This window comes from Gobius niger (genome assembly GCF_951799975.1).
Source record: "Gobius niger genome assembly, chromosome: 3".
In the NCBI taxonomy this organism is placed as follows: domain Eukaryota; kingdom Metazoa; phylum Chordata; class Actinopteri; order Gobiiformes; family Gobiidae; genus Gobius; species Gobius niger.
The window spans coordinates 20,704,064-20,720,157 of NC_136854.1; the positions used below are offsets into that span (position 1 = coordinate 20,704,064).

Genomic DNA, 16,094 nt, shown 5'->3' on the forward strand with positions numbered 1-16,094 from the left:
CTTTAACCCAATACCTTACAGTTTACAGATGAGAGCAATTCAATGAATCTGCTCAATAAAAGCTATTACAAAGTAACCTAAATGTCCGATGAAATAGGAAGACGTCCGGCATGGGAGGAAACACAAAACTAAGTATGAGCACAATGAAATTACCCAACAATAACATGGTAAAAGAAGTGCTTTTTATATGTTAAAATTGTGAACTTTATTTTATGAAATATTTGATCATTTTGAATGTAAATGCTTTATGAAATGTAATTAAAAAATGAACTACTTAATATGTATTATTTACCTAACTAAGAAAATTAAATGTCTTAGACTTACATTGTTTATTTAGCGCTTTGATATTTTGTGTTTCAATCATTAATGTTATATAAAGCCTATTCAACACACACACACATGTATGCACGCACACACTCAACAAACACACTTAATTATTATTTTATTGTTACTGTATTTGTTATCTGGATAACAAAGAGTGCCTAAATGCTGTTGATCTGTTGACCAGTTAACGTTTTGTTCAGCTCTGCATGACACTATAACAGCAAACCTTGTCACATGTCTGACAATACAATTATTCATAATATAATAAAGCTTTGTAGAAATAAATGGTCTGTAATATGCTTCATTCAAGCTTTTTGAAATACTTTTTGTGACACCTTTGCAATAAAATTTCACATTTTTAACTCAAACCACTGGTTCTACAACGAATAAATGGCCAACACAGAGGAGTGGTTTCTGTACCAGACCTGTTTTAGTCCTGATTAGGTTTTGTTCTTTTGCTGGTGAAGGAACCACGAGGAAAACCACTCACTTGAAACCGGAACAATTTGGCTTTGCTTCCTAATCTTACCAAACACCTCAATTCTGCTGGCAAAGAAAGGATTGAAGGAATGCGACGTCTAGAATGAGACAGATTGCTCAAACATACAAAAATACACAGCAACCAAAAAACTAATCCAGGAAGATTTTTCATGAGGAAACCATTTTCTAATGTGATGTAATACGCAAGAAACAAGAAACTCAATGTATCTGATATAGGACCTAGAATTAACAGTCAAGAAAATAATAAACAATGCATTTAACCTTAAGCAAAACAATTGTGTAACTTTTTCCCTCCATGTTTAGAAAGAGACCAAATAGCTTAAATCACAACATCACATTCCTGTTTTAACCATGATGGCATAGTGGTTAGCGCTTGTGCATCACAATAAGAAGGTCCCGGGTTTGATCCCCAGACAGAGCCTTTCTGTGTGAAGTTTGCAAGTTTGCAAGTTCCCTCCTTGTCCCCTACCATTAAAAACATGTATAATAAGTGAATCCTCCAGCCTAGTGATTCTGGTAGGCAAGGCAAATTATTTGTAGACAGTGATTCATACAGGAAGCAATTGCATGTGCTTTGCCAAACAAGTTCAATTATTTAAAATAAAGACAATCATATAAGCATTATGAAATCAAATCAAAAGCAAAGAATGCAGGTAACAGTAAACTGTCCATCATCATATGCACAGCTAAACGGAACTGTTTTCAAAGTGGATGTGAATATGGTCAAATAGAACAGTTCCTGTTATACATAAAACTGAAGTGCATTCTTACCACCACTAGATGGCAGCAACTTCATACCATCGCAACAGTCGTTATTAACCATACTGGTAACGCTTTATAATAAGAGTACATGAATTCATGCATGAATTCACTATAATTTATGCATGAATTTATCATAATTCATGCATGAACTAGTTATAATTCATGCATGAATTCATCATGACATGAACTAATTCATTATGAATTCATGATGATTTTTTTATTCTTGTTCGTAAAGCGTCTTTGAGTGTCTTGAAAAGCGTCATACAAATAAAATGTATCATTATTATTATTCATTATTATTATTATGCTTCATGATGAAATACTCATGAATTAACACGGTTAATTCAGGCAATGAACTCATTAATGATGATTAATTTATCATGCTCATGATAAATTCTTGTGCAGCAGAAACAAGCTGTGGCATGAATGTGCCCCTTAAAATGATGCATTGCAGCTTTGAAAGCCTGTATAAACATACTAACAAATAGGTTGGGGGTTCAAATCAAGGCTCCTACATACGCACACTGTCGTTGTGACCCTGGACAAGACACTTTACCCGCCTGTGAGAATGTAGTGTTAGAGTTTCCACCTATATTAGGCACTCAAAGCGCTTTACAGCAAGGATCCACTCACCCATTCATACTCTCATTCATACTCTAATTCATACTCCCATTCATACTCTCATTCATACACAGACACTGGGGCAATGTGGGTGAATTGCCCAAGGACACAATGACAGTGTATACTTTCAGGAGGTGGGATTCGAACCCCCGACCTGCCAATCATGAGACTACCCGCTCTACCATCTGCACCACTGTCACCCCACTGTGGTGGTGGTTGCACCGATGGTGCAAATTGGCAGTTTCACTTGTGTCAGTCTACCCCAGGGCAGCTGTCGCTACAACAGTCGTTTACTACACTGAGTATGGAGTGAATGAAGAATGCAATGTGAAACATCTTTGAGTGTCCAGAAAAGCGCTATAAATCCAATGCATTATTATTATTAATTATTCTTTTTATGTTGGTTGAGCACACAGCTATAAGCCTATACATGTTTAAAAGTGTCTAAAATGTTGTTTTTCTTTTTAAAAAATGAAGAAAAAAACTCTTGAAATATTCAAGACTTTTTTCTTCATTTATTCTGCGATTTAAGCTCTCTTCTGTGTGTAACTGCTCATCCTAAAACAGGGTCGATATCTATAGTTATCAAAGCTGCAGCAATTAATTTTAAGGGGCACATTCGTAATGAAGTCATGACAACAAATAATTTATCATGATCATGATAAATGAATCATCATCATTAATGAGTTAATTGCCTGAATTAACAGTGTGAATTCATGAGTATTTCATCATGAAACATCATGACCTCACATAAATTCATAATGAATTAATTCATAAAGTCATGATGAATTTATGTACCCTTATTATAAAGCATTACTGAAAGAACAACAGGGGATGGAAGGGGTAAGTAAAGTAAAAATTAGAAATAAAATTGAGAGTTTCAACCGTATTTTCAAACACAACTTGAGTGGCAAGAGAGTCAGTCCCTCACCCTCAGTGCAGTTTTCTTTTTCCTCTGGAAATCCCACATGCTTAATTAGAAGAGATCCGCCCACACTCCAGATGCGGCTGTCAGTGGCAAAGAATCAAGAACCTCTACAGGGAATCTTCAAACAAGTAAAAATAAAAATGAGATTTGAAAAAAATAAAATCAAATGAAATCAACAACAATTGCATACATATAAGTACTGTTCATGTAATTATGTTTGGTTAAACTAAAATGGTCATGAATAATATATACATATTCAGAGGAGGTGATGTAGTGTTAATTGTGTTCAATGGAGCAGACCATTGACTGGGAAGTTGCTCTTGCGTGCTTTCACTGGAGTCTACATAAAGCCTCTCTTCCCTCCTTAACAAACCCTGGTCTGTACACAAGCAACAGGAGGTGCAAGCACATCAGCCCAAATCAGGTGAGTGTCTTTTTAATATGACTTTTAAAACTGTGAAGCTTTCTTCTTTACTTCAGGTAGAACTAACAGACACCGATTTAGGTTTTTAGATCAATATACGTTATCACCTTACTATGGTCAATTTTACTATATTTTGAGGTGAAATTCGGATTACTTATTGAGCAGCAGTTTAAATTTGTATTTCCCCTGAAAATTTAGAGGAAGGTTTCGAATTATTTCATGATGTTTTTGGCCCTACTATTACTGTATATTGCGTAGGTTTTATTAAGAGGGAAGCTGGAGCATTAAGATACCATCACAGACACGGAAGAAGCGCTCCACACTCCACAAAACAAGATATCTACATAATTGACTTTTATATTTTCTTGCAGTTGTTGTGTAACCATGGCCAATCACACTTTAAAGATGCCTGGATGCATCAACTCCTCTCAATTGGTTGAACTTTACCCCTGCTCCATGCTAAGAAACTGGGCATCCCGAGTTTCCCTGTACACCTGTCTATCCCTGGCCATCGTCTGCACTGTGGTGGGCAACTTCCTGGTCGTTTTATCCATTGCTTACTTCAAGAGACTCCAGTCACCCACAAACTCATTCGTCTGCTCACTGGCAGTGGCCGATTGTCTGGTTGGACTGGTTGTCATGCCTTACAGTATGATACGGACTGTTGAGGGGTGCTGGAGTTTTGGCCCCCTTTTTTGCCAAATTCACTCGAGCTTGGATGTGATGCTCTGCACTGCATCCATTTTCCACTTGAGCTGCATCGCTTTTGATCGCTATTACGCTGTGTGCAACCCTTTGGTGTACTCCCTGAAGATAACCAATAATAAAGCTGTTTTCCTCATCATCATATGCTGGGTCGTTCCAATGCTTATTTCCTTTGGGCCCGTGATGCTCGAACTTCACATTGCAAGTGTAGATGTCCAAATGCCAGGAAATGTTTGCGTGTTTGTGGTCAATCAAGTCTATGCGGTCCTCGCGTCAGTGGTCGCCTTTTACCTGCCTATGCTGACAATGCTGCTCGCTTACTGGAAGATCTACAAGGCGGCCAAGCGGCAAGCCAGGCAAATCAGTGCAATGGAGAGCCAGATGGCGGAAGGCGTGGGGAGAGATTCGAGCAAGAAACAAAGACATCGAAAATCAATGAGAAGGGAAGGCAAAGCGGCCAAAATACTTGGGATTATAATGGGAGTTTTCCTGCTTTTTTGGATGCCGTTTTTTACAGTCAATATCGTGGACCCTTTCATAGGATACAGAACAGAGGCGGTGCTGTGGGATGTGTTTTTGTGGCTGGGATACATCAACTCATCGCTCAACCCCTTCCTGTATGCCTGTTTCAACCGGTCATTTCGAAGAGCTTTTCTCATGCTCCTGGGATGTAGAGTCTGTGTCCATCAGGCTCTGTCTGGGATGGAACTGTCACAGACAAGAAAAGATTAGCGAAATGAAAAACTTAAAGGAATAGGCCACCGTTTTTACATACTGAGATATGTTCTTACCTAACCTTAGACGTGTTAATATATTCCCGTCTGGTCTTTGTCCGTGCGCTCTGTCACGCAAACGAAGCACATACGCAGCCTCTCCCACATGTCATATAGCTCCAAAATATAGCTACCAAGCTCTTCCACGTGTTCCCTATTTAAATAAAGTTACGTGAAGTGTTTTCATGCGAAGTATATTTACACAGAAATGTAGCATGTCGATTTTATAAGCAGATAAAAAGGGGCACTATATTGTGAGGCGTAATGATACAGGAGCAAAACGTCCGCGCAGTAACTCCTAAAGACTTCCCCGCTCACTTCCGTCAATAGAAGCTGCGTGACTTGTAGAGAGCTAGCAGAGAACAGTTGAAGAAGCGTCGATAACTTGTGAACAATGCCTTTTACGTGCATCGTGCCGGGCTGTGATAACAAGCAGAAAGTATATAGTGTAGTAATGTTTCACAGATTTCCAACTCACCCCGGACGACGACACAGGACTCAGGACCTCTACCATGAGGTAGGAATGCGCCAGCACTTTCCCAAAATATATGTTCTGCTTGTTGTAAAAGGCTCTCTACAGGTCACGCAGCTTCTATTGACGGAAGTGAGCGGGGGAAGTCTTTAAGAGTTACTAAGCGGACGCTGTGCTCCTGTATCATTACGCCTCACAATATAGTACCCCTTTTTATCTGCTTATAAAATCGACATGTTACATTTCTGTGTAAATATACTTCGCATGAAAACACTTCACGTAACTTTATTTAAATAGGGAACACGTGGAAGAGCTTGGTAGCTTGTATCGTGAGCTTTTTTGGAGCTATATGACATGTGGGAGAGGCTGCGTATGTGCTTCGTTTGCGTGACAGAGCGCATAGACAAAGACCAGACGGGGATATATTAACTCGTCTAAGGTTAGGTAAGAACATATCTCAGTTTATAAAAACGGTGGCCTATTCCTTTAAGAAATTAAAACTTTATGAATTCATTGTCAAATAATCTTTATGGGATCCTGAATTATAGTATTTAATTATTGAAGAACGTTTACTTCGCACATCTCTTTGTTTAAAACAGGTGCGTAAGAGAAGGCATAGAGGTCAAACATAGAACAGGAAAAATCTCTCGCACACTGTATACTTGCAATACCAGTGTTCCTTTATCAATGCAACGTTTCGGCCAGTGGCCTTCGTCAGGCAAAATCTTTTGCACACACTGGTGTTGCAAGTATACAATATTTAATTATTGGAACTTTAAGGTCACTTTAAGAATGGTGTTTATTGGATGCGTGTTGGCCTGGTGATTTAAGGGATTGTGACTCAAAGCAATTGGGCACTTGTGAGTTGCTTGATCTAAACTATATCTAAAGCCAATGGTATTTATGAAGCCAATGCTTAAAGCAGAACAAAGTAACTCATGCCCCTAGAGGCCATAAGCGCCACTGCAGGTGTTGTAGCATGTTGCAGATTTTTATTCATTAATTGTCCGTGAGAGTAAATACTACGCTGACAGAAAAGACAAAGGGAGAGAGGGATATTGTACATCCAATTACACAATGGAGATATTTTTTTTCACTCAAGCTTGGCTGTAAATACTGCTGTAGTGGCACAAGCCTGCAGTTAGCTTTGCCTGTTAGCTTCCTCTTCGTGATTCCATTAGTGTGTATTGCGTCTCCGATCCGGATGCCTCAAAGTTGCAAGGGTGGTTTTACCATTAGGTAAACAAGTTACTTAGTTCTTCTTTAATGCGTTTATTTTATTTATTTATTTATTTTACTAATTTGTTGTTTAATAATGTAAATAAATTCAAGCCTAATTAGTTGTGTTTATTTAGAGATTTCCATCTTCAAGGAAACACATTAGTGAAACTATTTCATTTTTATAAATAAATGATTTTGTAAATGTATTAAATGACACTTTTGCAGATGAATTTATTTTGTCTTGATGAATTGGCTTGAACATTGTATAAAATGTTAGAAAAACAATTAAAAAAAGTGTTACATTCCAATAAAAATCTAAAAAATGTTTTAGAAAATATCTGATATTAATTTCCGACTCTATTGTCTATATTGTCAAGTTACTGAAACCGTGTGACTCTTGTGGCTTTCCTTTTATAATGATGTAGTTGCAGTGGCATCTGCTGGATGTACAGTAGATGTACAGTAGATGTACATGTACAGTATTCATTAACTTCAGAAAGGAGAGATGCATTGTACCAGGTTGTAGCACTTAATTTCCACCTGCAATCCTTGGGCAGGCTGATGTCAACAAAGTCTTAGAAATAAAACATATTAATAAGACATTTCCTCCAACAGCATAAAACCATTAGACGCTTCATTTATTCTTAATGATTCATTTACAAAACACACTCACACCCCAATCATATACATTGTGGGAACAGGTAAGAAGCCAATTTTTGGCCTGGTGTGAAAAAGTGTTACCGTTTGTACATGTGATCAGCTCTGTTGGCAACATATTCCACTGTCCGATGGCCAGACTTGAGAACGCTGAGCAGACAAGTCCTGTGACACTCGCCCCGAACAGTGTTAATTTTGACAACATATTTTATTTTAGTTTTAGTTTTAGTCTTTTGACTAAAATGTAATTTAATTTTAGTCAAGATTTAGTCAAAAAAAACTTTTCAATTTTAGTCTAGTTTTAGTCGACTAAAATTGCATGTCAATTTAGTCGACTAAAATTAAGACTAATTTAGTCGACTTATATTCATAATATTAATTATAATCATATTTAATCGTGGTCCTCGACTTCATGGAGCTGCTCCACATGAACAAAGCACAAACCTGTTCATTTGGCAGTGAATTTACATGATATGAGGCTTTTTCAGACGGTCAATAGAAGTTTGGATGATTTTAGTCTCTCCTTTTCATTTTTATTTAGTCTCATTTTAGTCGACTAAAATATCTGGACATTTTAGTCATAGTTTTAGTCTATGAGAAACTTTTAATTTAGTTTTAGTCCAATTTTAGTCGTCAAAAATAACACTTTGACTAAAATTAAGACTAAATATTTTAGTCGACGAAATTAACACTGGCCCCGAACAGTCAACAGAGTGGTTTGAGATGTCATTTCTGAGCTCAGTAAAATAATCTTTTTTAACCGAGAACCTGCAGTTATTATTACCATTATTTATCTTGAAAAGCATCCTAAATATATAATTTGGGAACATTTTCAATTTTGATTTCAGGTTTCAGGTGGTTGACTTCATACTCCATATACCTTTTTGTGTGTGTATTTTCAACAACTAACTTATTTATAAGCAATCCAAGCAGACCATTCAAAAACAATGTGCTTTGTTCATGTGTTCAAGTGCAAGATGATTCACAATTTCAGCAAGACAATAACTAATATTGCTGGACATTTGTTTAAACAAACATTTTGTCAAGCAATGGACGAGAGTATTTTAGTCAAAAGACTGAGCCAAAAAAAGAAACACTGTGAATTGACAAAGGATTTACAAATACATATCCATTTTATAGGAACACTTCGACAGTCGTACATTCAACAGTTTTATTAAGACACATATGGGTTGCAAGTATATTGTCCATGTTTCTAAAACCAAATGTCCTTACAGGTGATTCATACTCTATCAATAGATAAATCCCTGGTGCTATTCTCTCAGTCACAATCAGTCACAATTTTTTGGATGATTATTTGAAATAATGAACTAAATCCAATTCCTCTGTGCGTTGTTGCCATCTCAACCACCTTCTGAAATGTTCTTTTAACAGCTGGGGAGCAGCTGTAAACTAGCATATGTACTTCAATTTACATACGTTGAATGGGGGAAAAAAAGAAGAAGTCTTTGTCATGATCAGTTGTTGAGCGATGCTTCCAACCCATAAATCAACAGGAAATAAAAGGAAAATTTGCCACATTGTCGATGAATACAAAACTCTCCTGACACACAATCTTGGCCGAAAGTATTTTATTTGTTGTTCAAGATTCAGTTCTGTAATATTCCGTGATTTACACAATCTTTACAAGTTGTCCATGTTGTCCAGTGCTAAATAAATAAAAGTCAAATGTCTGTTTCTTTGAGGCTGAAGCATTCGGCCATGTCGTAGAATGGAAAACTGCCCTGCTCACAGCCCGCATAGATGCCCTTAGAGACTGTGTCCACGCTATCGATTCGTTCAACCGCAGTAGATGCGCCTTTACTGGTTCCTCCTTTTATTTTATTTGACAGATTGTTTACTTTTTCCTTTAGCTGAAACGACGACCTTTGCAACGGTGGAAAGAAGCTCCAAGATTTGAATCTAAAAGGCCTGATGCTTTTACGTTTCTGTAACAAAGAACTGCCATAAGATTCATGGACAGTGTAGGCAGGTGTAAAGTCTGCTCTTTGCTCGCCGCTCATGCTCGCGGATTTCCAGCGCTGACCGTAGAAACGCCGCAGAGTCCGCCGTCTTCGGTGGCACTGACAGCGGAGGAGTCGGGTGAAGGCGCGCTGGAACTCTTTGCTGGAGCAAGGGTAGATCATGGGGTTGATGCAGCTGTTGAAGTAGCCCAGCCAAAAGATCACCTTGAAGATCGTTTCAGAAGGCTTCAGTGCCGGGAAGAGAGAACCTGTGGTGATATGACGCAAGATGTCAGTATTATTCTCATATAATTCCATCAGGTCTTGACTTTCATTGTTCTGCAAACTAACCGCTGGTTATAGGCCCTTTTGAATGCTCTTTGCCACTTAATATTTTCATATCCACATTTTACATACCAGTAGTCATGTTTGGTTGTTTTTATCTTATGATTCTTATATGCAGTTCATAATACTACCAAAATACAATACAATAATTAGGCCTTGAATAGGTGTGCCATGTTTAATTTTGTTATTTTATACAAAACCACTTCGATATTACTTAACTCAACTGGCCAATGTGACTAGTTTAGGATGAGAGTAAAATGATTGATGGTCAATGCAGAAATCCAACATTGTTTACTTGGTTAATGTTGCTTAAATTGCTTTGAGAAGCAGACTAGATCTGGTGACATAAATGCCAAAACATTCTAATTATAGTATATGTTTTGATAGACTTTGTCATTGTTTGCAATTGGTTCCCAACGTTTGATCCAAACATCAGTACCAGAGTGGCAACTGGTCAGAGGCGGCAGTGAATCACAGAGAGAACCCTCCTGCAGATCATGAGCCAGGATCAATGGATTTGGATGCCAAACTGGGTGATTAGACCTACTGCAGCTGGAAGTTTGGATATTTACTTCAGTTGGCTTTGTAAATTACAGGCTGAGAGTCCAGGTAAAAATCATAGTTGGAGTGACTGAAACATTTTGGAAGTGGTGAGACGAGGTTACACTTATTGGAGCATCATAGACAAACATACAAAGTGTTATGTGAGGACATGACATGAGAGGTACTGTATTTACATGGACTTCAACTTGAGTCAAAAATCAGTCACACATTTGAACCCGGTGACAGTTTTCTGAGTTATTTCCATCCTTTTCTTCATGTTCTCCACGGCATTATATTACGTGCACACACTCATGTTCAACCTAGTGATGGATGAATATTTGCAGTTTCATTTGGTTGTGATTCATGGCCCTGACGTGGTATGGGTTTTAAAGGAAATGTTTGTTCATAACTCCAGCTTTTGTAAAGTTTTATTACAAAGGTTATGCGTATGACGTCATAACATAGCAACAGCAGTTAGCTTTCCCATCACGGTAACAGCAGCAAATTGAGTTGGACAGTCTGCAATGTTATTCTGTGCATACCAATTAATTCTTGATAAACTGCACTCACTTTCAGAACATGCTCCCAGAGAATAATAATCGTTCTACAACAATTACATTCACAGCATTTGTTTGACTAAGAAAGTTAGTCAAACAAAGTAACATTATGCATTGTGCATTGTTTGCGGATGAAACCAAAAACTATATGCATTTTAAAACATGTTGTACCAAATGGTCATACCACTACCTCCTGGAAACTAGATGCCTTTCCTCATATAAGAAATGAGACAAATTTAAATTGGTTTGATGTTTCTTATACTTTAAATGAATGATAAATATGATCCGGGTCAATTTTCACAGTTATGCTGATGATACACAGTTATATATCTTCATGTCTCCTGATGACACCAGGCCAATAGATGCACTTTTTAACTGCATTTTAGATATCAAATTCTGGATGGCAGAAAACTTTCTCCAGCTAAACCAGGACAAAACTGAAATGTTAATCATCAGCCCTGATGCCCTGCTTTCTGATCTTCCCAAAAAGAGTATCTCAGGTTTACAACTTTTACAAAATTGAGCAGCTCGTATCCTGACGAAGACCAGGAGGCGGGACCACATTACACCGGTTTTAGAATCGCTGCATTGGCTCCCCGTGTGTTTCAGGGTTGATTTTAAAGTTCTTTTAATGGTTTTTAAATGTCTTAATGGTCTTGGTCCTTCTTATCTTTCAGAACTGCTTTTACCTTATGAACCTTCACGGCCCCTTCGCTCCTCCGGCAGGGGTCTCCTAGTTATTCCTAAAGTCAACAAAAAAACTCATGCTGAGGCGTCTTTCCAATATTACGGCCCTCGCCTCTGGAACGACCTGAGGAGGAGCTCAGGGCAGAGAACGTTCATGTTTTTAAGAGCAGGATCAAGACCCACCTTTTTAGCTTAGCTTTTAACTGAATAATCTATTTATCTAATCCAAATATATAAAATATATATATGGGAGGTTGTGCCAGGCGTATTGTTTTAAATGTGGTAATCTGTAAAGCACTTTGTGATGCCTTTCGGTATGAAAAGTGCTTTATAAATAAAGTTTGATTGATTCATTGATTGAAAACAAACTGTATAGTTAACAAAAGATATATTGATTAAACTGTATTATCATTATTTATTTTTCTCTAAATCTAAAACTAAATTCTGGTCATACATTAGATGAGTCTGCTTAGGAAAAACAGTGCACCCAAACAATCCTAATCAGTTTGTCTAATTCTTTAATTCCTTATTAATCTGACACTGGACATAGAAACTACATTAACTGGACACTGCGCTAAAATGAATCCTGGCTTTGGGGGGAACCTGTGAATATCCTACAGGGAGGTTTGTACAGACATTTTGCTCAGCAGTTGTCTGTCTAGCAGCACAAGCAGACATTTCTTTATGTGCTTTAAGGGCGTTCAAATTGGGCGCTCTTATGGTGTTTTATGCAAATTTTATACCATTTCATCCATTTGCTACTCTGCAGATAATTGCTTTTTCTTTCGCTACATATTTCAGTGAAGGCTGAGTATAGACAAAAAACAAACTGTGCAAATGTCATCCTCACAGTCAAATTCAAATCAACAACAACAAAAGCCTAATTATTCCATTAGTCCAATCAAAATGAATGTTCTTGTATCAGTGGACTTAAATGGCACAAGATTACTGTAGTCAGGAGTGAAGCAATTGACAGTCCGAGACGCTCTGTTTGAGGCCATGAAAAATGTAAAAGCCCTTTATTCTTTCATTTTACCTCCCCATCACCATTTTCCACTGAGATTGCCTTGCAAATATACACGCACACTCGCATAAGCCTGTAGTGGCGTGTATCCTATTTTAATCATGAAGCCTGGGCATGAACGAATGCTCCCTGAAGCCAAAACAGTAAGTCAGTAAGTAATTATTCTGACAAACTTTAACACAACCTTTAGAGAGTTTAGACAGCAAACGTTGGGTCAACTGTGGCTGTCACACTACAAACACAATTGGCCGTTTGAAAATAGGCTCCTGGTGTCTCTCAAGAAAATCCAAGTTCTGCTGAAATGTGTAATGAAACCTGCACTTCTCCATTTGCAAATGATAATGACCAATTAGTTTTTTTCATTTTTTCATAATGCTCTGTGTTTTGCCTCTACAGATATTCCCCTCATCTATCTGTCTCTGCTGCCTCTACCACTTGACTTTAACAACTGCCTGACGGTTATTTCACACACATCCACAGCAGCTCTTGAGCCATACCGGACCACATAAAAGTAAAATGGGCCATGAGCTTAAACTTTTTCAGGGCCCCGTCTTTGTCTGTTACATATCCTCTCTCTCTGTCTCTTTCTGCTAAGTGAGATAGCCTATAATCCACATGTGCATGATTGAGAGAGGGCTGTAAGGAACTTGCCGTTGATTCCCCCCCCAAAAAAAAATCCTCACTGGACCCCGCAGGGTAAGGCTTCATCCCCTGATTTGGCTCACGTACAAAAATCTGCGCTTGCAACTTAAAATGGATTCTCTAAATCGTCTCTGTGCACTCTGTACATTCTTTGAGTGCTGTCACTGTCATTTATAAAAATGATTGCAGCTCTCACAGCACTTAGCTTATGTGTAGGATAGTCATTCATTAAAGCGTTCTTTTGCTTCTCTTGCCACTCCCTTCCGATGTCCACTTGTGAATTCTGTTTGAATTCTGAATTCTGTCCCTACCAAATGAAGAAATACATAAATACATATGCCTGGTTTTACCTGCAAAACATCAATGGACATGTTGATAAACTAGCATCTTTGAGGATGTTATTAGCCTTATGATTTTTCTTATATGTTTATTGTACTAAGCATTAAAGCTGTATGGAGCTGATGTATAGAGTTCTTAATAATATAATATAAGTCTGATTCAGGTTTTTAATTGTTTTAAAGTGTCACTTGCCTGAATGAATTCCTTTTCTATACAATTGTGCTGCCAATGCTGAATAGGCTGTAATATAATTCAATAATAAAAATGCATACCCATCGGTAAAACGAAGAAGAACGGCAGCCAGCACAGGATGAACATTCCCACGACGATGGCCAGCGTTTTGGCTGCTTTCTTCTCCCGGGAGAACTTCATGAGGCGCACTGACAGCGACCCTCCAAACGGGTTGTTCTTGCTGCTTTTGGAGCCGCTGTCCTCCAGCATGCTGCGACAGTGAATGCGCAGCACCACTTCCCTGGTCTTGTTCCTCTCGCGCTTCACGCCCGCTTCCAAACTTCTGGTCGTGCTGCGGGCCACCACGTACACCCTGAAATACATGAAGAGGATCACGGACAGCGGGAGGTAGAAGGAGAAGACAGAGGAGAAGAGCGCGTAACCGGGTTCCTCGGTGATTTTGCAAACGCTCTCGTCCACTGGAGGCGGCTCTTTCCATCCCAAGAGTGGACATACTGAGATGACGATGGAAAGAACCCACACCAAAACTAAGATGAGGACCGCTTTCCTTTCCGTCATGATGCTTGGGTACTTCAGACAGTGCTTGACTCCTATGTAGCGGTCTATGGAAATGATGCAGAGGCTGAGGATGGATGCGGTGCAGCACAAGACGTCCACGGCCGCCCAGATGTTGCAGAACACGCGTCCGAACACCCAACACCCGAGCACCTCCAGGGACGCAGAGAAGGGCAGGACAATGATGCTCAACAGCAGGTCCGCCATGGCTAAGTTCACAATGAAGAAGTTCGTGACAGTTTGCAAGTGTCTGTTGCACACCACGGACAGGATAACCAAGATGTTGCCCGCGATGGCGAACAGGATGAAGACGCCCAGAACAACCCCGACGCCAACCGCTTGGGAGTCCAAATTGAAATTCGCGCACGTTGGGACGATGCCAGTAGAATTTGGTGCGCATACACCTGACCCATTATCAGCGTCGGTGAAGTACATCCCATGCTGACAGTCGCTCTGCAATGTGGCGTTTGTCATTGTTGACGCGCCATAAAGAGGTGTTTTATGAAGTTTGTCAGGAAAGCATCGTTGACACCGACACCAATCTCATTCATGTGGTCAGTTAGAAATCCCAGAACAGCTTCAAAGTCAACCCCGCATCAACTCGGTGCACTTCTCGTAACATCTTGTGTGGATCTGGTAGCCTACCTCTAGTCTGTGCTCTTCGTGCGCACCCCCCTTCACGCACACGTCATAGCTACCTCTCCACCAAAGAGAGTCCTCCTCGCCATTCACTTATCTGCACGTGCTCCAGCCCGTTCATTCAGACGCGACTTGAGCCTATATGAGTGTCTCATTTGCAGGTTATGAATCCCCCGGTGACGGTGGGTGCTCAGTGAGTGAGCTAGGTGTAGTTTCCATTATTATTTGATAGAAAGGCACTCATTGAAGCCCCAGGAAAAAGGATCGAGGAAAAGTGGGTTGGGGATTTTTTTTTTTTTTTTTAATTAACACGTAAAGACGAGAAGAAGTGTGTGTGTAGGCTATTTGTGAAATTTTAAAACGTTTTTTTTTTTTACAAACGATCAGAGGAACTGACTTTGGGTTTTGTTGCTCCATACTGTAATTTATGTCTGTTTCGTTTTACTAAATAATAATGTACCAGGGAAAAAACAGTGCCAGGGTAAAACTCTTGTCATTGCTTTTGGTACCTTGTACTTGAAGCATATGATCATTTGAAACTTCAACACTGTAAGATCATACATAAAATTCGTAGGCTATATTGAAAAAAGAAAAGTTAAGAACCCTCTTATAGCCAAAAATGAGAACGGGAATTTAAGTTATTATTTACATATTTATTTATTTATTAAGTGCTTACTATCTTTTGCAATCACCAATAACACTGACACAAGCCTATCAATAAAGCATAATCTTCATTTATGATGCACCTAAAAGAGCTCTCACAAGAAATTGTGCAATTTGAGTAATTCTGAGTATTAACGGATGTAAGTTAGCCTTGTGGCTATAATCCAGCATGTTTACACGTCTGTTTGTATTTGTATTTGCACTGTCCCTATCAAATAAATAAATACAATAGAGCCTCTAGGTTGAAGTTAAAGGATCTATTACTACCAAATTTAGTTAGCCATTGTTTGCAACAAAGTTAAATGTGCAAAACTATCCGTTACTAACGGATACCATGTAGATGACATAAATAGATTGCAAGCAGCAGTGCACTTTTAGACAGAAAAATGACATTTTCTTGGCTGTCTTGTCAACATGCTTATTACACTTGTAAGACATATTCTTCATGACACAGACAGACAAAAGCACACTATTGCTCTGCCCTTTGCCCTGAGCATGCTAATGCCCTGCTCTCTGTGTTCTTATCTGTACAGTGCAGAGCTCTGGGATGCAGTCAGAC

The 16,094-nt window shown here is 38.9% G+C and overlaps 2 protein-coding genes across 2 annotated transcripts; one reads left to right on the plus strand and one right to left on the minus strand.

The window, feature by feature from the left end:
- Positions 1–3,944: 3,944 nt before the first annotated feature.
- LOC306961041 (5-hydroxytryptamine receptor 4) lies at positions 3,945–4,999 on the plus strand (the record flags this gene model as incomplete). The annotated part of the gene is made up of 1 exon (XM_079553649.1): positions 3,945–4,999. One exon carries the CDS (start codon positions 3,945–3,947, stop codon positions 4,995–4,997), a length of 1,053 nt encoding a protein of 350 aa, XP_079409775.1. The 3' UTR covers positions 4,998–4,999.
- A 3,847-nt stretch (positions 5,000–8,846) lies between these two features.
- On the minus strand, positions 8,847–15,121 carry adra1d (adrenoceptor alpha 1D). The gene is made up of 2 exons (XM_079553084.1): positions 13,759–15,121; positions 8,847–9,618 (listed from the first exon to the last, which is right to left on the minus strand). Exons 1-2 carry the CDS (start codon positions 14,705–14,707, stop codon positions 9,071–9,073), a joined length of 1,497 nt encoding a protein of 498 aa, XP_079409210.1. The 5' UTR covers positions 14,708–15,121; the 3' UTR covers positions 8,847–9,070.
- Positions 15,122–16,094: the final 973 nt, after the last annotated feature.

Bases quoted from the DNA above. Each gene is read 5' to 3' on its own strand.
- adra1d (XM_079553084.1), bottom strand. From the start codon at position 14,707: ATGACAAACGCCACATTGCAGAGCGACTGTCAGCATGGGATGTACTTC. The intron at 9,619-13,758 runs GTATGCATTTTT...ATATCACCACAG, and splicing joins CTTCTTCGTTTTACCGATGG to GTTCTCTCTTCCCGGCACTG.